General features: G+C 39.4%; 1 protein-coding gene across 2 annotated transcripts in view; it reads left to right on the forward strand.

Annotated features, from left to right (window-relative positions):
• The first annotated feature begins 3551 nt into the window (after nt 1-3551).
• mnat1 (MNAT1 component of CDK activating kinase) overlaps nt 3552-21718 on the forward strand; it is a 134373-nt gene continuing 116206 nt past the window's right edge. For both annotated transcript variants that reach the window (XM_072271416.1, XM_072271408.1), the window contains exon 1: nt 3552-3661. In XM_072271416.1, coding sequence (XP_072127517.1) covers nt 3573-3661 — 89 coding nt within the window. In that variant the 5' untranslated portion in view covers nt 3552-3572. The remainder of the gene's footprint in view (nt 3662-21718) is intronic.

The following is a 21718-nucleotide window of genomic DNA, read 5'->3' on the forward strand; positions in this document are numbered from 1 at the left end:
GAACCAGGGTGTAAAGCACATAACGCACAATAACTCATGAAGGTAAGTGTAAAAACTACAAATGAATCACACATAAATAACAAACTAAAGTGCATTAATATTAAACATTGTAAGGTACGGAACGGATTAACCAGTGACACTTTGAATATGATGTTGCCGGGAATTCAGAAGCTTAATGGCCTGGGCGAAGAATCTGTTCTCATTCCGACCGTTCTTGTTTTTATGCATCATAATCTCCTGCCTCATGGTCGAAAATCAAACAGGATGCTGGATGGATGGGTGGGATCCTTAATAAAACTAATGCCCCTGAGTGTACAGCACTCCTGATAGATGTCCCCGGGGCATGGTTGGGAGACCCTGTAATAGTCTCAGCTGTTTCTTTCAAAAGATTTTTTCAAAGGATGTGATGACACGGAGAAGCAAAGTTACAATCCTATTGCAGACTGTATCCAAGGAATGCACAGTTTAAGTGAGGTCTTTAATATAATGCAGCATTATAGAATCTCTCACAATGAGTGTTGCCATTGCTTCTTTTTTAAAGTGCCCTCATTAACACTTTATTTCATCATAGATGCCTCCTTAGACTCATTAGGTTCTCTAAGTGGACTGAAGGTTTCACTTCATTTACCTATAATATCCTGAAGTTATTCACAGAGCTGATTTGCCTAGGGTGCTGCGATGACTGGGATCAAAATTATCATGTCTTTCAAATATGTACATCCTTTGTATGAACAAATCGTCTGAGATGAACAGTGATAGTCCTCAGGAAATGACCATTTTAAGAGATTGCAGGTACTGGAAATGTGGAGCAATCAACAATCTGCAGGAGGAACTCAAAGAGTATCTGTGGGGTGAAAGGAATTGTGCACATTTCGGGTTGAATCCCTTCGTCAGGATTATGATTGCCTTTATTTAATTGCCTTTTGTAATGATAGAAAAATAATATATACAATATTTCCTGCTTCACAGAAATGAATCCTTTCCAATGAATGCCTTTTAGTACCTGGCTGTCTCACAGTTTCGCCTCTCAAACAAATGCAGTACTCGCTTTGTTCAAGCCAATAGGATTGATTACCTTGCATGCAATAACTATGTGACCTTTATCAATTTCTGGAAAAAAAAACATTGTCTTTGTAGATCCTGAGATAACCTCAAAGCCACCTCAACCTGATTTTTTGTATTTGCATTCTACATTACTTTTTAAAGTAATCCTGTGAAAAAATTGAGCATTAAAAGTTTAAAATATGACTGTAGATTGTTTTGGTATTTTGTTCCTGGCAGGATGTTTCGATCTATTTCTCTTTCTGTCTCTTTGTTAATCTATCCACTGTGACATTTTATGTTATATGAAACTTAAAAATATTATAACTCAGATCCAACAAATCCCTGCACCATACCAAAGTAATGTATTTTTTGTCTTATTCATACACTCTCAACTTTACCATTAAAAGTAAACATAAACATTTTGCCAAAATATAATAAGGCCAGAAATTCTTTCTTCAACTAGTTTTTTTGAAACAACCAAACAGATGTGTTATAAGGTGAAAGAGAAGAGACCATCATTTTGCAAACAAAATGCACTTTGCATCAGATGACTGCCATGTTCATTGTATGATGTGCTTTGAGCTAATTAACTAAAGGGATGAAGTTCAAATTGAGAATTCAAATTAAGATCTTCATATATGTTAATACAATAATATAATGTTAATGGATGCATTAATGGATAGCAGAAGCTTTTTAAATTGGTAAATTTATTTATATTTTGTAAACTATATTTTAATATATTAAAGTCCAATTGTGCAGCTTATAGATGTCACAGAGGTAAATTAACAGAATGACAATAGGGGTAAAAAGCTTCAATAACATGTTTAGTCTAGAACACTTGATTCACTTGTAATATTAACCAAGAAAAATGTCAAAATATACTTCAAAGGAAAGTTATCAAAATTAGAACAGGTGATTAGAATTAGAATAGCTTGATCAACAGGTGACCAGTAGCTTAATTGATGTGTGTTTTAAAAGGAGTGACATCACATACTGGAGAATTTGGAGGACAAATACTAAAAATAAGATGAGGAAAACAAGGCAAGAATAGAATGATGAAGCCATCAGAGGAATGCAGAGGTTATGGAAAGTTGTAGTACCAGTGAAGATTACAGAAAAAGGGAAACCAGGATCATGGAAAGAGTTGAAAACAAGGATGAGTATTTCTAAACTCAGACATTTCCAAAGCCAGTCCCCATTATATGATGAAGCAATGGCAATGGGACTTGCGAGTTGGAATACAGGCAGTGAAATTTTGGATAACCTTAAAAGAAGCTGGGGTTGCTTCCCTTAGCTTGAAATACATTAAATGGAGAATTTAACCTATTTTAAGCATTGAAGTATAAATAGTGGCTATAAAATATTTTGTTAAACATAAAAGTACTTCAGTTGACTAGTGGGTCTGTAACTAGAGTGCAAATTCAATATTTTTGGCAAAGGGCAGCAGTGAATTTGTTTTACATAGCAAGTCCTTATAATCTGCAAATTTATTTGAAATTCAGATGAAAGTGGACAAATTCAATAGTGGCTTTCAAAAGTGAATTGTATTCATATTTGGGGAAAAATATAGATGACAGGAGAAAGAGTGGGAATAGAATTAATCAGTTAGTTCTTTCAAAGAACTGGCACCAATACTTATAGTGAATGGAACAACTGTCTTATTCTAAGATTAGAATATTTATTTTTCAAGAAAGGCAAACAATTTTCTTTGGGAAAATAGATTTTAATTTTTTTTTCAGTTACTTCATTGATAACGAATAGTGAAGTTAATTAATGTGCATTTTCATTTTAATGTTGACAGCCAGTTTCCTAGTAAAATGCTGATAAGAAAGAGAAGGTGCATTGATCTATAATTATATGTACGGACATTAAGTCCATATGGAAACGGCTGGTGTATAATATGGAAATATATATTTCAATTCATCATAAAACGGCCACGGATAGAAATAAAAAAGCTGTTTAACTTGAGAAAATTATGCTACATAAAACTGTCGGGAAGTTGAGGAAAATATCCTAGTGAGAATACAGCTTGAATCAACCTCTGATGAACAGTCCGTCCTTTGATGTCAAAACGGCCAGCTGCACTAAATGTGCAAATGTTAGAAAATAGATTTGAATTGGTTTAATTAAGCATTCAATAAGCCTTGCAGTTCTGGGTAATATTTTTGTGTACCTACATAGATGCATTCAATAAGATGTTTGTATTTGTTCAGGTGGTACCGAACGCAAAGCTAAATAAACATCGATGGGACAATGACACGCAGATTTAAATTGAATTGGAGAAATAGCATTTTTTTTCCAACAGGAGATTATAAACTGTAGTGTAATTTAACACCTGAGACCGAGAGCCCTGAAAATATCGGTTGACAACCGTCCGGCCAGGCCAAACCCTGCTCAAAACATTGCGTCATTCGCTTTCATGGGTGTTCTGTCCTTTACCTTCCTTCGTCGCCGGACTGTTTGGGAGGTGCCGTAAGTTGCAGTCGGATGCCTTTGGTTGCTGCACTGTTTCCAAGGGACTGGGCAGGATGGATGATCAAGGCTGCCCTCGTTGTAAGACCACGAAATATCGTAATCCTTCCCTCAAGCTTATGGTGAATGTGTGCGGACATACACTGTGAGTGAAATATTTTAACCACACCATGCAAAGGGCATTTTATAAACGGAATCTTCCTATGCTTTTTGAGTAGGTTTGGGTGATCCGACCTGTAGGTAAATTGCGTGTTGGGTTCAATGGAGTTGTTTTGAGTTTAATTTATTAAGGTAGATTATGGTTGTTTTTGTAGAGGCTAGCTACATGTGTCTGTACTGGGTTTTAAATAAAAGCACCAAGTTATTGGGATGGAGCAACTTCAACCTGAAATGTTAGGTTCGCGTATGTGGCACAGTTAATGCAGGATATTCATCAACAGGGCACATTGATATATATTTGCAAAAGTAGTGAATGACATTTTGTGAATTCTCTTATGTAAGCCAAACTAAACAAAAAGTTTCCTTTTTTTATGCTGTAGTCAGTGCAGGATTTTTTTTTGAAAAAGAATTGTCACAGTGTTAACAAGTGAATGAGCATAGTTGTAAACTTGAAATTGGATAAATTGTAATTTTATGGGTCAGTAATCTAAATATTTTCCTGTTTCTCTTATTCAGAAATTTATCTTAAAGTATATGTTAACATAAATCTTAGCATAATATCATCTGTCTGCTGAACCTGTCATGGCAAACCTTATTCTATCATTTGTCTTTCACAGTTTCTTTATTTTCCATGAATAATGTATTTTGGATTTACTATCAGCTAATCTATTAACCTGTTTTTCTATAATGAGTAGTAAATTCCTCCTTTGATGACCTCTTATACCTGAGTTCAGAATATTAGTGGACAAGCTAAGGGGAGGGGGCAGCAAACCCCAATGATAGGAAAAGAAGAGATGCAGAGCTGGAAAATATCTCTGGCCAGAAGTTCTCAGGTCCCCAGCACCGTCTTTACCATTCTTTGATTTTTTTTTTTTTCACCAGTCATATGATATGAAGTGGCTGAGACTGTTGGGGAGAGTAAATGTGCTCTGATGACTAACAGTGTTAAAGAATTGTGTATTTTTCCAAAGCAGTTACGATATTGGAATCCATTCCGTAGAATACATTCCACAACTTTAGTCAGGAGGAGTAAAGAAAAATCTAATATTGCCAATTACTTCCTCTTAGCTCATTGGAAAACATGATGGAACAATTTATCAGTAGTGTTGTTAAGTGACATCAGTTGATTAAAGCTTGATACACTTATGGGTGGTAGGATTTTCTTACTGTAAATACTAAGAAGTAACCATCTTAAAGTAAGATTTCAAAGCATCTGCTGAATATCTTGGTAGTCAACAGTGATCAGGACATAACTGTATTATACATTTGCAGAGCATACCAACAAACTTGTTTACATTGCGTCAAATGATTTATTTTCTGATCTTTTAAAATGCCACTATCAAACGGCACACCAATGTACTGTTATACTTAAGAGACATTTGGATGGACATTGCTTCAGAAGTTGGTTGTCAACTGGAATAGCATGATTTGCTCAGCTGGGGCTTTTTCAGTCTTCTGATGAGGAATCCATTGTTATGCCAACACTATCTTGTCAAAATTCCCTGCCCTTTTAGTTGCCTGACTGAGCTGCATCTCACACTCTGTGCTCACCCCATTTTCTTGCTGCCTTAACAGTGATATTCCTCTTGTCCTTACCTACCAACCCATGAGCCTTTGCATCCAACACATCACTCTCTGCAACTTTCACTATCCAAATGGATCCTGCTACCAAACATCTTTTAACTCCACCCCCCCCCCCCCGGCATTCTGGAGGGATCACTCCCTCTGTGATTCCCTTGTCCATTCCTCCTTATTCCTTTTTTCCCACTAACCTCCCTCCTGGCACTTTTCCCTGCAAATGGCTAAAGAGTACATTTGCCCATTCAGCACCTCCCTCACCTCCATTCAGGCCCCCAAACAATCCTTTCAGGTGAGGCAAAACTTTATCTGTGAATCTGCTGGGGTCGTCTGTTGCGTTTGGCACTCCCAATGAGGCCTCCTCTACATTGGTGAAAGACATCATAAATTGGGGACCGCTTTGTTGAGCACCTGTGCCCCATCCCCCAAAAGTGGAACATCCCGTGGCCAAACATTTTAATTCAGATTCCCATTTCCATTCCAACATGTAGGTCTATGGCCTCGTTTTGTGTCACATTAAGGGAGGAGGAGCAACAACTTGTATTCCATCTGGAAAGCCTCCAGCCTGAATATCAATTTCCCCTTCCGGTAAAAAAAATTCCTTCCCCCTTCTTCCTCCTCCTATTCCCCACTCTGGCCCGTTACCTCTTCTACCCTACCTATCATCTCCCCCTGAGTCCCTTCCACTTTCCCTTTCCTACCTACCTGGCTTCACCTATCACCTTCTAACTGTCCTCTTTCCCTTCCCCCTCCCCACCTTTTTATTCTGACATCTTCCCCCGCCCTTTCCAGTCCTGATGAAGGGTCTTGGTCTGAAAAGGCGACTATGTCCACTTCCATAGGTGCTATCTGACCTGCTTAGTTTCTCCAGCATTTTGTGTGTATTGCTTAGGATTAACAGCATCTGCAGAATTTCTGGTATTCAGAATCAGATTTAATATCACCAACATATGTCGTGAAATTTGATGACCTTGTGGCAGCTGTACAATGCAATACATAATACAGAAAAAATGTGATTATAGTAAATATCTGTATAATATATCAAATAGTTAAATAAGTGGTGCAAAAATAGAAATAAAAAAAAGTAGTGAGGTAATATTTAAGGGTTCAATGTTCATTCATAATTCAAATGGCAGAGGGGAAGAAGCTGTTCCTGAATCGTTGAGTTTGTGCCTTCAGGCTTCTGTACCTCCTTCCTGATGGTAGTAATGAGAACAAGGCATGACCTGGGTGATGGGAGTCCTTAATGATGGATGCTGTCTGTATGAGGCATCGCTCTTTGAAGATGTCCTGGATACTACAGAGGCCATTGCTCAAGATGGATCTGACTAATTTTACAACTCTACACCTTTCCTTCTTTTATATAAAGATAAATGAACAGATTGAAAACAGTAGAAACATTAATACAGATTCAATAAAATTTAAATGCTTTTATACTACTTGCCTTTATTTATGATACCAGATGTTTCACTAGCAAGCCTTTCAGCATTGCTTGACAGTTGCAAGGGCTTGTACACAATATAAGCCCAGTTCCTTTTTATTCCAAAAAACCTTTAGAGCTCTGCCGTATTGTCCTTTTTTAAAAAAATTAGTTTTAAAGGATGGAAACAATGATCAAGTATAGACTGTAACTCAGTGTTATTTATAATATGGATGATTTTCCCATGTTGTCTTGCCTAAGTATTTGGATCCACATGAACAGGAAAGTGTACTTTCTTATTGTAATGAGAACTTCAGTGGTTTACTTAACCTAAATTTGATTTGCTTCCTAACTCACTGAGATTTTATACAAGCAGCTAAATCAGCATTGGGAATAATACTATACATTTTTTGTTTTTTTTCCATTTTGTTTCTCTCGCTTCACATTAGGGTAATTGTTATTCCTGTTGAATTTGGATATTTCAGCGCAAAATAATGAGCAAACTATCTGGAGATTGTTTCTACTCCACCCCATCGCTTTTAATCTGCCTTCATTATTGTCTGAAATTTGTGCTATTGAATTTTTCTTTGCTAATGATAATCTTATATCTATTTCCCCAACGTAACTGTTTCAGATGATAAAAAGTAGAAAATATTAGAAAAACTCAGTATGTGAGACAACACTTGTAGAAAGAGAAACATTTATTGTGTTGTGTCCAGGATCCTTTATCAGGACTGAAAAGATAAAACTAAATTGGTCTAGATACGAGAAGGTGGGGGAAGGTGATTGATGGAACAAAGGGAGTTTGTCTGGAAGGCTGAAATACTGAGTCCATTAAGGAGTAGTTAAAATCAGGCTAAGCTGCTTTTTAACGTGTTGCTGAATTTGTATGGTCTGGTCTGTTAGGACGCACTCAGCAGGCTAAAAAAAACCAATATGGTGGGCAAAATTGTCCTATTCTTAAACAGAGGGGAAAAAAAAGAGCAAGTTGTTTAAAGTTGGAGAAATGGATGTTGATTCCTAGTGGCCAGAACAAGCATAAGGTATTCTTCCCTCAACCTTTGGTTGAGCTTTGTTGCAACGCTGCAGGAAGCCATGGACAGAAAAGTTGATTAGGATGGTGAATTAAACTGTTAGACAACTGGGAACTGAGGTTCATTCCTGCAGATTGAGTACAGGCACTCCATGAAACAATCAGGTAATCTCCCTTTGGTTTCTGTGAATAGCAATTGCAGAACACTAGATTGGTAGGAGTGCAAGTGAAGCATTGCCTTCTGGATGGGTTTGTTTATGGATGTACAGTTAATCTATGTACATAAGCTATTTTACGTATTTACATTTATTGTGATTTATTATTATTGCATTCCCTATTTTGTGTTTTTTTTTGCGCTGCATTGGATCTAGAGGAACAATTATTTTGTTCTCCTTTACACTTGTGTACTGGAAATTACAATAAACAATCTCAAATCTTGAATCTTTTAGTTTTTCCAGTATAAAAGGCCACATATCTCATCCACAGTTTAAGCTTCACTTTTCTTCCCTATGTAGCAAAATTCCCTTCCATCCAGAGTGTTTTGATCCGAGTCTTGAATATATTCAATAACAAGAATTCTCAAGACTGACTTCACAAATATCTTCTCATGGTATACCTCTCATCCTGATAAAACCCTTTTGTATAAGACTCTTTTAACCTCTCCCTGCTTTAATGTGAGGTTCCCATTTGCTTCTAGATGACCACAATCATCCCTGTAGCTAAGAAAATCAAAGTAACATGCCTTAAAGTGCTTTGAACGGACTAACTGACAGATGTTCAAAGAGGCCACTACAAACAGAGAAGATGTAGAGCTCAAGCAATGTACCTCATCTGTCACTGGCTTCATCTGTCACTGACTACATCTGTAAGTGCGTGGACGACATCAGTAGCTCAAGGACTGTCATCTTGCGCCCCAAGCAGAAGCCTTGGTTAAACATAGAGGTGTGTTCCCTACTAAAAGCTCGGGACGCCGCCTTCAAGTCTGGAGACAACAGCTCTCAGAGTAGCCAGGAGAAACTTAATCTTAGGCATCAAAAGGGCAAAGTCTGGCTACACGCAAAAATTTCAGGAACACTTATCCGATAACAATCCCCAAGTGTACCTGACTGGGCATCATGGGCATTACTAACTGCTCAAGGAAAAATGGTGTTGATACACTGGCAGTACACTCTTCCTTTGAGTACTAGAACACTAAGGACATCTAAGTTGTATAATTGTTTATTGACTATAGCTCTGTCTTCAATGCTATACTTCCAGGCAAACTCATTTTTAAAATCCTAAACCTGGGACTCAACATCTTCCTGGATCCTTCACTTGCTGACTAACAGGCTACAGTCAGTAAGAATTCTCAATCTATCAACACACAAGGCTGCATCCTCAGTCCCCTACTCTAGTCCCTCTACACTTGTGACTGGCCAGATTCTGCTCTGACTCCATATATAAGTTTTCAAATGATATCACCATGATGAGCTGGAAGACAGAAAGGAGATAGAGAGCCTAGGAATATGGTGTCATGGCAATAATCGTTTCCTCAAGACAAAAGAACTGGTCATTGACTTCAGGAAGGGGAATTGTCATTGTCTACATCAATGGTGCTGAGGTTGAGAGCTTCAAGTTCTTAGGAGTGAACATTACCAATAGCCACTCTTGGTCAAAGCACATGGCCAAAAAATCTCACCAGCAACTCCTCTTTCTCAGGAGTCCCTTTGGTTCTCTTTGAAGAAGAATTTCAGAGTTGTATACTTTGATAATAAATTAACCTTTGATATTTATTGATATACCATTTAAAAAAAGCTTTCTATCCAGGTGCATCATGGCGTGATATGGCAACGGCTCTGCTCATGAGCACAACAAACTATAGAGAGTTGTGGATGCAGCTCAGCAGATAACGGAAATCAGCATCCCCTCCATGTACTCTGTCTACATTTCTCGCTGCCTTGGTAAAGCAGACAGTATACTCAGAGTTCTTCTCACTACAAACGTTCTCTCTTCCTGCCTCACGTCCTATTGTGCAGAAGATACAAAATAACACACACAAAATGCTGGAGGAACTCAGCAGGTCAGATAACATCTATGGAAATTAATAGACAGTCGACATTTTGGGCCGAGACTCTCCTTTAGGAGTTGAAAAGAAGGGGAAAGACACCAGAATAAAGAAGTGTGGAGAGGGGAAGGACGACGAGCTAGAAGGTAATAGGTGAAGTCAGGTGGGTGGGAAAGGTAAAGGGCTGGAGAAGGAGGAATCTGATGTGACCTCCTCTACATTGGTGAGATCCGTCATAAATTGCTCACTTCATCAAGCACTTCCGCATCATCTGCCACAAGCAGGACTTTCTAGTAGCCAGACATTTTAATTCCGATTTCCACTCTCATTCTGATGTGTTGATCCATTGCGTCCTCTTGTGCCAAGATGACGCCACCCTCAGGGATGAGGAGCAACATGTGAAAAGAAAAAGATTGGTTAAGACAAATGTAGGTCCCCTACAGATAGAAACAGGTGACTTGATTATGGGGAGCAAGAGCATGGCAGACCAATTGAATAACTACTTTGGTTCTGTCTTCACTAGGAGGACATAAATAATCTTCTGGAAATAGTAGGGGACAGAGGGTCTAGTGAGATGGAGGAACTGAGGGAAATACATGTTAGTAGGGGAAGTGGTAAATTGAAGGGATTAAAGGCAGATAAATCCCCAGGGCCAGATGGTCTGCATCCCAGAGTGCTTAAGGAAGTAGCCCAAGAAATAGTGGATGCATTAGTGATAATTTTTCAAAACTCTTTAGATTCTGGACTAGGTCCTGAGGATTGGAGGGTGGCTAATGTAACCCCACTTTTTAAAAAAGGAGGGAGAGAGAAACCAGGGAATTATAGACCGGTTAGCCTAACATCAGTGGTGGGGAAAATGCTAGAGTCAGTTATCAAAGATATGATAACAGTACATTTGGAAAGCGGTGAAATATCGGACAAAGTCAGCATGGATTTGTGAAAGGAAAATCATGTCTGACGAATCTCATCGAATTTTTTGAGGATGTAACTAGTAGAGTGGATGGGGAGAACCAGTGGATGTGGTATAGTTGGATTTTCAAAAGGCTTTTGACAAGGTCCCACACAGGAGATTAGTGTGCAAACTTAAAGCACATGGTATTGGGGGTAAGGTATTGATGTGGATAGAGAATTGGTTGGCAGACAGGAAGCAAAGAGTGGGAATAAACAGGACCTTTTCAGAATGGCAGGCGGTGACTAGTGGGGTACCGCAAGGCTCAGTGCTGGGACCCCAGTTGTTTACAATATATATTAATGATTTAGATGAGGGAATTAAGTGCAGCATCTCCAAGTTTGCGGATGACAGGAAGCTGGGCGGCAGTGTTAGCTATGAAGAGGATGCAGGGTGACTTGGATAGGTTAGGTGAGTGGGCAAATTCATGGCAGATACAATTTAATGTGGATAAATGTGAGGTTATCCACTTTGGTGGCAAGAACAGGAAAACAGATTATTATTTGAATGGTGGCCGATTAGGAAAAGGGGAGGTGCAACGAGACCTGGGTGTCAGTATACACCAGTCATTGAAAGTGGGCGTGCAGGTACAGCAGGCGGTGAAAAAGGCAAATGGTATGCTGGCATTTATAGTGAGAGGATTCGAGTACAGGAGCAGGGAGGTACTACTGCAGTTGTACAAGGCCTTGGTGAGACCACACCTAGAGTATTGTGTGCAGTTTTGGTCCCCTAATCTGAGGAAAGACATCCTTGCCATAGAGGGAGTACAAAGAAGGTTCACCAGATTGATTCCTGGGATGGCAGGACTTTCATATGAAGAAAGACTGGATTGACTAGGCTTATATTCGTTGGAATTTAGAAGATTGAGGGGGGATCTTATTGAAACGTATAAAATCCTAAAGGGATTGGACAGGCTAGATGCAGGAAGATTGTTCCCGATGTTGGGGAAGTCCAGAACGAGGGGTCACAGCTCGAGGATAAAGGGGAAGCCTTTTAGCACTGAGATTAGGAAAAACTTCTTCACACAGAGAGTGGTGAATCTGTGGAATTCTCTGCCACAGGAAACAGTTGAGGCCAGTTCATTGGCTATATTTAAGAGGGAGTTAGATATGGCCCTTGTGACTAAAGGGATCAGGGGCTACGGAGGGAAGGCTGGTACAGGGTTCTGAGTTGGATGATCAGCCACGATCATACTGAATGGCGGTGCAGGCACGAAGGGCTGAATGGCCTACTCCTGCACCTATTTTCTATGTTTCTATGTAACACCTTATATTCTGTCTGTGTAGCCTCTAACTTGATAGCATGAATATCGATTTCTCCTTCTGGTGAACAAATTTCCCTCACCTGCCCCCCTATTCCCCACTCCGATCATTCACTTGTTCTCACCTGCCTAACCTGCCTATTTCACTGGGTCCCCTCCTCCTTACCTTTCTCCCATTGTTCACAATGCTCTGCTTTCAGATTCTTTCTGCTGCAGCCCTTGACCTTTTCCACCCACCTGGCTGCTCCTACCAGCTAGCCTCTTTCTCCTTCCCCACCCTTTTTATTCTGGCATCTCTTTTATTCGGGCATCTTTCCCATTCCATCTCAGTCCTGAAGAAGGGTCCCGCCCTGAAAGGTCGACTGTTCACTCTTTTCCTTTGAAGCTGCATGAACTGCTGAGTTCCTCCAGCATTCTCTGTGTGTTGCTGTGATGGTCGCCTAAAAGCAGACTTAATGACAGCTTCTGTCCTGCTTTTATAAAGCTATTTAATGGTTCCCTTGTACAATAAGATGGAGTCTTGACCTCACAATTACCTTGCTGTGATTTTGTTCCTTAACATCTACCTGCACATACTTTCTCTGTACTGTAATACTTTATTCTACATTATTATTGTTTACCTTGTATTATCTTAATTCACTTTTGTAGTGAATTGATCTGCATGGATGCTATGCAAGCCAATATTTCCCTTGTACTTTAGTACCTGTGCCCATAATAAACCAATTTACTGATTCTGCATCCGGAGGATTCAATCTTAGAAACACTTTTGTTTGCTCTCACTGAGATCACCTCTAGTTCTTGTAAGCATCAGTGAATGTAAGATCATCTTGTTCAATATGTACTATATGTACTTGCAGAATAACAGCTGTCCATTTTGCAAACCCATTAATCAATCTAGCAAGTCTTCATTGCATTGTCACAAAGGTAAATGTATCCTTGATTTGGAAAAGTTGTACAATTTGCGGCAGGATTACCTTAATCTGAAGTCAAATCCTCCGGCAATAAAATTCACCACTACAGTATTTACTTTCCTAATTATTGCTGAATCCGCTGATTAATCACCTCATGTTTTGTATACAAGGACACCTTGAGCCCTTGGAACAGATTTTTAACACTTATTTGTCATTTAATATTTTTTTCTATCCATCCTACCAAAATAATTACCTCATCATTTTCTTGCATTACCTTTCAGTTACCACTTTTTTGCCTACTCAATTCAACACTCTATCAATTTTGGGTTCAAGTTTTTCTCTGAATTTATTGTTATTCATAATTTACTTTTCCTTCCAGATTTATAGAGGTGCCATATTGTGTAGATTCTCCTTTGTCCCCATGTTGATTGTAATTAGTGGAAGTCCTGCACTGATTCTAAACAGCATTCTGTTGGAGAAAGACTACCGGATTGTGGATGATCCATTTCTTTTGTCTTTTGGCCTTTAATCTATCCTTTATCTGTGCTTGTATTAATCCTACCCCAAGGGCCTTTGGTTTGACATCTTATGCAATGCCTACTGAAAATTTATTTGTATGGCATCTGATCTTGCTATATCTTCAGAAAATTTTATTAAATTTGAAGAAAAAACTATTGCCCTTTCACAAATTAACATTGACTCTGCTTAATTGAGTATGATATTTTTAAATACCCTGGTTTGATTAAACCTAACAGGTGCTTCTGCTCTAGAATTTCACTAGCAAGAACCAAGGGAGTATTGGACCCTACCAAGCATCAACTATTTCTGCGTTCATCTTTCTTTTCATTTCCAAAATTGTAGGCTTTTTAATGCAGGGAATAACTTGATTTTTAGTCTCAATAGATTTTAGTGCATTTTATTTGCTAATTAATTACTTAGTCTTATCAAATTCTTGTTTCTTCCTATTTTCATCTCTTGTAAAGATGAATACAAAGTCTTTAATGTGCCATTAATTATCTATTAATTGAACCCTTTTGTATTCATCTTTCATCATTTTACGCTGACTTGTTTAACAGTTGCATAGTGATATTTAAGGTTTGTTATTTATTACTCAAATCAGCCATGACTTTTCATCTTCATCTAGTTATTCAGTAAAAGATTTTAATGATGAATTTAAGTAAAACAGTAAATCTACAGTTGTAGTAAGGAGAACATTGTAAAAAGGAAGCTGAAGGAAGACAAGGAGCACATGTGTTAGCACACAGGTGTGGTAATGTGACTGGCATTGATGCCACATTGATTCACATGTGATTACTTTGGAAAATATTGGGTGACTTTTCTGGCAGTGTCCCTTTCAGGTTAGGGAGTTGTCTCATTGGTGGGAAGTGGGGATTTGAAATGAGGCAAGCTTTAGTCTTTTTATCTGTTTTCCCAAAATAACCTCAGCTCCGTTTTTGTTGTTTTGGGCAAACAATTATATGAGTGCATAATGTTTACATAGTTAACCTTTCTTGTCAGAGATTCTGTTTCTTGTCAAGGCCAGAGACTTAATACTCAAAGGTCTACTGGTGCAGAAAAAAATGGCAAGGCTGGGTTGTTGAATGGTGGGCTGTCTTCTGATGCTAAGTTTGGGAGATACTAGCTCTTAGTAATATGGCAAATGGTTTTGGTGAGTGGGCAGCCAATGGGTATTCAGCCCTCTGATAGCAATTAATCTCATGAATCTTAACCATCTGATTGATTGATCTGGCTATTGTGAATAATAAGTGACTTAGTACAGAAAGCAGAAGAAACTATTTTAGATTGTGGATTGTAGTGAAGCAATGACACCATTTTGGTTGAATAGAAATCTGAAGGAAGGAACAGGGTATGTTTTCTGTAGAGGTTTAATGCAGTACAGACAAGTGAAGTCAAGCTGCCTCTTTTTATTTTAACAGTTTCATATTTGAATCCCACTAGTTCCTATGTCTTTCAGTTCATTGCTGGTCTAGCCAATTCTGAAAATTTCTTCCACAGTTTGTCATGTTGTATTGCTGTTTGTTACTTCTTTGCAATCACCACCATCAGCACAGGTGCACCACAAGACTGTGCGCTTAGACCTCTGCTCTACTCAATTTATGCTTATGACTTTGAGGCTAAGCACAGCTCCAATGCTATATTTAAGTTTGCTGATGACACCACGGTTGTTGGCCGAATCAAAGTTGCTGACGAATCAGCATATAGGAGCGAGACTGAAATTATGGCTGAATAGTCCTGCACCAGTTGTAGTATATTAATATTTCAGTAATATTTGAGTAATATTATGAATAGAATGCTTAATCAAACAATGTTTGTTTACATAATTCATAATAGGGTATATATAAGAGGTACGTGAATGGCATATGTCATTACGCCACCATGTCATATGTGAACTCCTCACTTAAAAGCAGCAAAGTAGACAAACTATATGCCAGCTCCTGTTTTTTTTTCTTTTGTTTGTTTTTTGGAGTTACAAAATGTAACAACAATAAAAATCTCTCACTAGATGTCAGAAAAACCAAAGAGCTGATTATTGACTCCAGGAGGAGGAAACCAAAGATCCATGAGTCAGTTATTATTGGGGGATCAGAGGTGGAACTTTAGATTCCTCAGTGATATCATTTCAGAGGACCTGTCCTAGATCCAGCACGTAAGTGCCATTCTGAAGAAGGTATGACAGGCCTCTACCTTCTTCCATGTTTGCGAAGATTTGGCGTGTCAGCTAGAACTTCGACAAACTTTTATAGATGTGCGGTGGAGAGTATATTGGCTTTTGGATCATGGCCTGGTATGGGAACACCAATGTCCTTGAATGGAAACGCCTACAAAAATTAGTAGATGCAGCTCAGTCCATTATGGGTAAAGCCCTCCCCATCATTGAGCACTGATGCAGGAAAGCAGCATCCATCATCAAGGACTAACACCAAGGCCATGTTCTCTTTTCACTGCTGCCATCAAGAAGGAGGTACAGGAGCTTTGGAACCCACAGCACCAGGTTCAGGAACAGTCATTAACCCTCAACCATCAGGCTCTTGATCTAGAGAGGGTAATTTCACTCAACTTCACTCACCCCATCACTGAACTGTTCCCACAACCTATGGAATCACTTTCAAGGTCTCTTGATCTCATGTTCTAGATATTTATTGCTTGCTTATCTACATCTATCTATTTTTTTCTTTCCTCCCACTCTTTTTGTATTTGCTCAGTTGTTGTCTTTTGCATATTGGTTTTACATCCTATTGAGTGTGGTCTTTCATGGATTCTATTGTGATTCTGTATTTACTGTAAATACCTGCAAAAGAATGAATCAGGATTGTATATGGTGACATATACAGTATGTAGTTTGATAATAAATTTACTTTGAGCTACACACAGTTCAATTCTTTTTTTCTTTTTCTTTCTGGATTGATTTGAGGTGTATTTTGTTGAATATACAGTCATCTCAAGAATCACAAGTGACCAGATCAACCATCAGAAGAATCATACTCGACTCGAGTGATCACTGATGATGATTACTGAAGTACAAATTGTAATAAAATTAGAAACCTCTTACTGGAATCACACATATCACTGAATGTTCCCTCCCTCCCTTTGGTAGAATAACATCAAAATATAATGTTTAGTTCAGTGTAAAATCAGTAAAATTTATTTTCTAATTTTTTTGAATGATTATGATATTTTGAAACCCCAAAGCCTTTCCGCCATCTGTAAGGCCAGAAGTAAGCTGTATGATGGATTATGTAAGTATATCACCAACAACTTTGGTGAAGTTCATCACCCTCAGAGTGAAGCAGTAGATTAATTGGCACCCTGAACATTCTTCCTCTCCATAGCCATTACACTTTGGCTTCAATGGGTAAAATCTACCAAATAGTTTGCAATTACTTGTCTCATCTACTTTAACAGCATTTCACAAACACATGAACTCAAATGTTGACTTTTAAAATACTGTAACATGATTTGTAAGTTTATTGGAACCCAGTCCTCTGCAAGTTCCCTTTTTAGATGAGTCATTTTTATATGAAAATACAACATATTTCTTCCTTGTTACTGGGCCCTAAATTTTTGAATACTCCAGGCCTTATTGTGGGAATGCCTTCAATAGAATGACTACAGCAATTCAAGTAGATAGTTCGTCACCACCTTCACCAAAAATGGTTTTAGTAACTCCACTAAATGCTTAGTACTTAGTATGGAAGAACATTGCTGCTGTTGGCATTGTAGACCCTGATCAACAGCAGAATTGTTCCCTGACTCCATCTTTAACCTTTTGGCTGGCATATGATTGGCAGGTATGATATTGTGGCCATCACTGAGACGTGGCTAAAGGATGCATGTCTCTGGGAGCTGAACGTCCAAGGATACACGGTGTATTGGAAGGATAGGAAGGTAGGCAGAGGGGGAGGCGTGGCTTTATTGGTAAGAAATGATATTAAATATCAGAAAGAGGTGATATAGGATCAGAAGGTGCAGAATCTTTGTGTTGAGCTAAGAAATCGCAGGGGTAAAAGGACCCTGATGGCAGTTATTTATAGGCCTCCAAACAGCTGCAGTGATGTGGACTACAAATTACAACAGGAAGTAGAAAAGGCTTGTCAGAAGGGCAGTGTTATGATAATTGTGGGGAATTTTAACATGCGAGTGGATTGGGAAAATCAGGTCGGCACTGGATCTCAAGAGAGAGAATTTGTAGAATGTCTGCGAGATGGCTTTTTAGAACAGCTGGTTGTTGAGCCCACTAGAGGATCGGCTGTACTGGATTGGGTATTGTGTAATGAACCAGAGGTGATTAGAGAGATTGAGGTGAAGGAATCATGAGGAGGAAGTGATCATAACATGATTGATTTCACTGTGAAATTTGAAAAAGAGAAGCCGAAATCTGATGTGTCGGTATTTCAGTGGAGTAAAGGAAATTACAGTGGCATGAGAGAGGAACTGGCCAAAGTTGACTGGAAAGAGACACTGGCGGGAAAGACAGCAGAGCAGCAGTGGCTGGAGTTTATGCGAGAAATGAGGAATGTGCAAGACAGGTATGTTCCAAAAAAGAAGAAATTTTCGAGTGGAAAAAGGATGCAACCGTGGTTGACAAGAGAAGTCAAAGCCAAAGTTAAAGCAAAAGAGAGGGCATACAAGGAAGCAAAAATTAGTGGGAAGAGAGAGGATTGGGAAGTTTTTAAAACCTTACAAAAGGAAACCAAGAAGATCATTAAGAGAGAAAAGATTAACTATGAAAGGAAGCTAGCAAATAATATCGAAGAGGATACTAAAAGCTTTTTCAAGTATATAAAGAGTAAAAGACAGGTGAGAGTAGATATAGGACCGATAGAAAATGATGCTGGAGAAATTGTAATGGGAGATGAGGAGATGGCAGAGGAACTGAACAAGTATTTTGCATCAGTCTTCACTGAGGAAGACAGCAGTATACCGGACACTCAAGGGTGGCAGGGAAGAGAAGTGTGTGCAGTCACAATAACGACAGAGAAAGTCCTCAGGAAGCTGAATAGGCTAAAGGTAGATAAATCACCCGGACCAGATGGAATGCACCTGCGTGTTCTGAAGGAAGTAGCTGTGGAGATTGCGGAGGCATTAGCGATGATCTTTCAAAAGTCGATGGATTCTGGCATGGTTCCAGAGGACTGAAAGATTGCAAATGCCACTCCGCTATTTAAGAAGGGGGCAAGGCAGCAAAAAGGAAATTATAGACCTGTTAGCTTGACATCGGTGGTTGGGAAGTTGTTGGAGTCGATTGTCAAGGATGAGGTTACAGAGTACCTGGAGGCATATGATAAGATGGGCAGAACTCAGCATGGATTCCTTAAGGGAAAATCCTGCCTGACAAACCAATTACAATTTTTTGAGGAAATTACAAGTAGGCTAGACAAGGGAGATGCAGTAGATGTTGTATATTTGGATTTTCAGAAGGCCTTTGACAAGGTGCCACACATGAGGCTACTTAACAAGATAAGAGCCCATGGAATTACGGGAAAGTTACATACATGAACAGAGCGTTGGCTGATTGGCAGGAAATAGTGGGAATAAAGGGATCCTAATCTGGTTGGCTGCCGGTTACCAGTGGTGTTCCACAGGGGTCCGTGTTGGGGCTGCTTCTTTTTACATTGTACATCAACGATTTGGATTATGGAATAGGTGGCTTTGTGGCTATGTTTACTGATGATACGAAGATAGGTGGTGGGGCCGGTAGTGCTGAGGAAACAGAGAGTCTGCAGAGAGACTTGGATAGATTGGAAGAATGGGCAAAGAAGTGTCAAATGAAATACAATGTTGGAAAGTGTATGGTTATGCACTTTGGCAGAAGAAATAAACGGGCAGACTATTATTTAAATGGGGAGAGAATTCAAAGTTCTGAGATGCAACGGGACTTGGGAGTCCTCGTACAGGACACCCTAAGGTTAACCTCCAGGTTGAGTCGGTGATGAAGAAGGAGAATGCAATGTTGACATTCATTTCTAGAGGAATAGAGTATAGGAGCAGGGATGTGATGTTGAGGCTCTGTAAGGCGCTGGTGAGACCTCACTTGGAGTACTGTGGGCAGTTTTGGTCTCCTTATTTAAGAAAGGATGTGCTGACGTTGGAGAGGGTACAGAGAAAATTCACTAGAATGATTCCAGGAATGAGAGGGTTAACATATGAGGAACATTTGTCCACTCTTGAACTGTATTCCTTGGAGTTTAGAAGAATGAGGGGAGACCTCATAGAAACATTTCGAATGTTGAAAGGCATGGACAGAGTGGATGTGGCAAAGTTGTTTCCCATGATGGGGGAGCCTAGTACGAGAGGGCATGACTTAAGGATTGAAGGGCGTCCATTCAGAACAGAGATGCGAAGGAAGTTTTTTAGCCAGAGGGTGGTGAATCTATGGAATTTGTTGCCACGGGCGGCAGTGGAGGCCAAGTCATTGGGTGTATTTAAGGCAGAGATTGATAGGTATCTGAGTAGCCAGGGCATCAAAGGTTATGGTGAGAAGGTGGGGGAGTGGGACTAAATGGGAGAATGGATCAGCTCATGATGAAATGGCGGAGCAGACTCGATGGGCTGAATGGCCGACTTAGTCATAGTCATAGTTTATTAATCCTGGGGGAAACTGGTTTTCGTTACAGTTGCTCCATAAATAATAAATAGTAATAGAACCATAAATAGTTGAATAGTAATATGTAAATTATGCCAGTAAATTATGAAATAAATCCAGGACCAGCCTAAAGGCTCAGGATGTCTGATCCTCAAAGGCAGGAGTTGTAAAGTTTGATGGCCACAGGCAGGAATGACTTCCTATGACGCTCAGTGCTGTATCTCGGTGGGATGAGTCTCTGGCTGAATGTACTCCTGTGCCCACCCAGTACATTATGTAGTGGATGGGAGACATTGACCAAGATGGCATGCAACTTAGATAGCATCCTCTTTTCAGACACCACCGTGAGAGAGTCCAGTTCCATCCCCACAACATCACTGGCCTTACGAATGAGTTTGTTGATTCTGTTGGTATCTGCCACCCTCAGCCTGCTGCCCCAGCACACAACAGCAAACATGATAGCACTGGCCACCACAGACTCGTAGAACATCCTCAGCATCGTCCGGCTGATGTTAAAGGACCTTAGTCTCCTCAGGAAATAGAGACGGCTCTGGCCTTTCGTGTAGACAGCCTCAGTGTTCTTTGACTTCTGCTCCTTTGTCTTATGGTCTTATATCCTCACCTTTTCATTACAATCAAGCCAGTGGATCAAACTGGTTCAATGAGGGCATGCCTGAAGCACTACCTAAAAATGTCAGTTTGGCAAAGCTGCAATAGAGGATGATTTTCAGTGGTCTCGATGGATCAAGAATGAATTGCCTTGACTCCAGTTTTGTAGGTTCAGTGGTGATTGATTCAGGAGATGTCTAATGGGATAGGAAGGTAAGCAGATGGTGAGGTACTCTTTATGTTTCTTTATGTAGGGCTTTCGTGTGCTCACGATGCAAATAACTTGTTTACACCCACTGGAAGGAGTGCATTGGTTCAAAAAGACACAGTCATACAGCTTGGAAATGGGTCTTAGACCCACATAGCCTGTGCCAATAAACACCTTTGTACATTTGCTTCATTATCCTTCTTCATCTCTCTCGCCTACACATTAGGGACAATTTACATTGGCCAGTTAATGTACTATCCCATATCAGGATGCAGGTGAAAAATTGAACAGCCAGAGGAAAGCCACACACTTGCTTGGAGAATGTGCAAACTCCACACAGAGAGTCCCAGAGGATAAAGTCGAATCAAGGTTACTAGAGCTGTGAAGTATCAGCTCTGTGCCGTCCCAGCATCACTATAAGGGCATAACAAAATGCTGACTTTGCTAACAATGCCCACATCACAAAAATGAGTAAAGTACCTTTTACATTCCTGATGGTTATACCCAGGACTTGATTTTTTTGCTTTTTATTTGTGGTTCAATTTATGGGTAATGAGCTAAAGAAAGGTGCTGATCTTTATGATGTGCATTTAAATGAAACAATGGCTTTACCTTAGGTAATAATTCAACAAAATTTTTTTCTTTCAGGTAACTTCAAATGCTTTTTGTATTTCACCCTATTGGTGAGACTGTGTTCACTCTTCAACCTTTTACACTCCTGTTATGCTACCAACCAAACCATTCTACTAATAATTCATCTACAGTGTATTTTGCAAGAACTGTTAAATCAAAATGTACTAAATTGTGATTCTGCATGTTTGACATTTTCTGGCAGTAAAGAATTTTATTGGTTATATCAAAAAGGTGATTTTGTAGGTAGGCTTTTGGAGGACTTCCTAAATTGATTCAAAAATAAAAAGGTTCA

Source organism: Mobula birostris, chromosome 1 (genome assembly GCF_030028105.1).
Source record: "Mobula birostris isolate sMobBir1 chromosome 1, sMobBir1.hap1, whole genome shotgun sequence".
In the NCBI taxonomy this organism is placed as follows: domain Eukaryota; kingdom Metazoa; phylum Chordata; class Chondrichthyes; order Myliobatiformes; family Myliobatidae; genus Mobula; species Mobula birostris.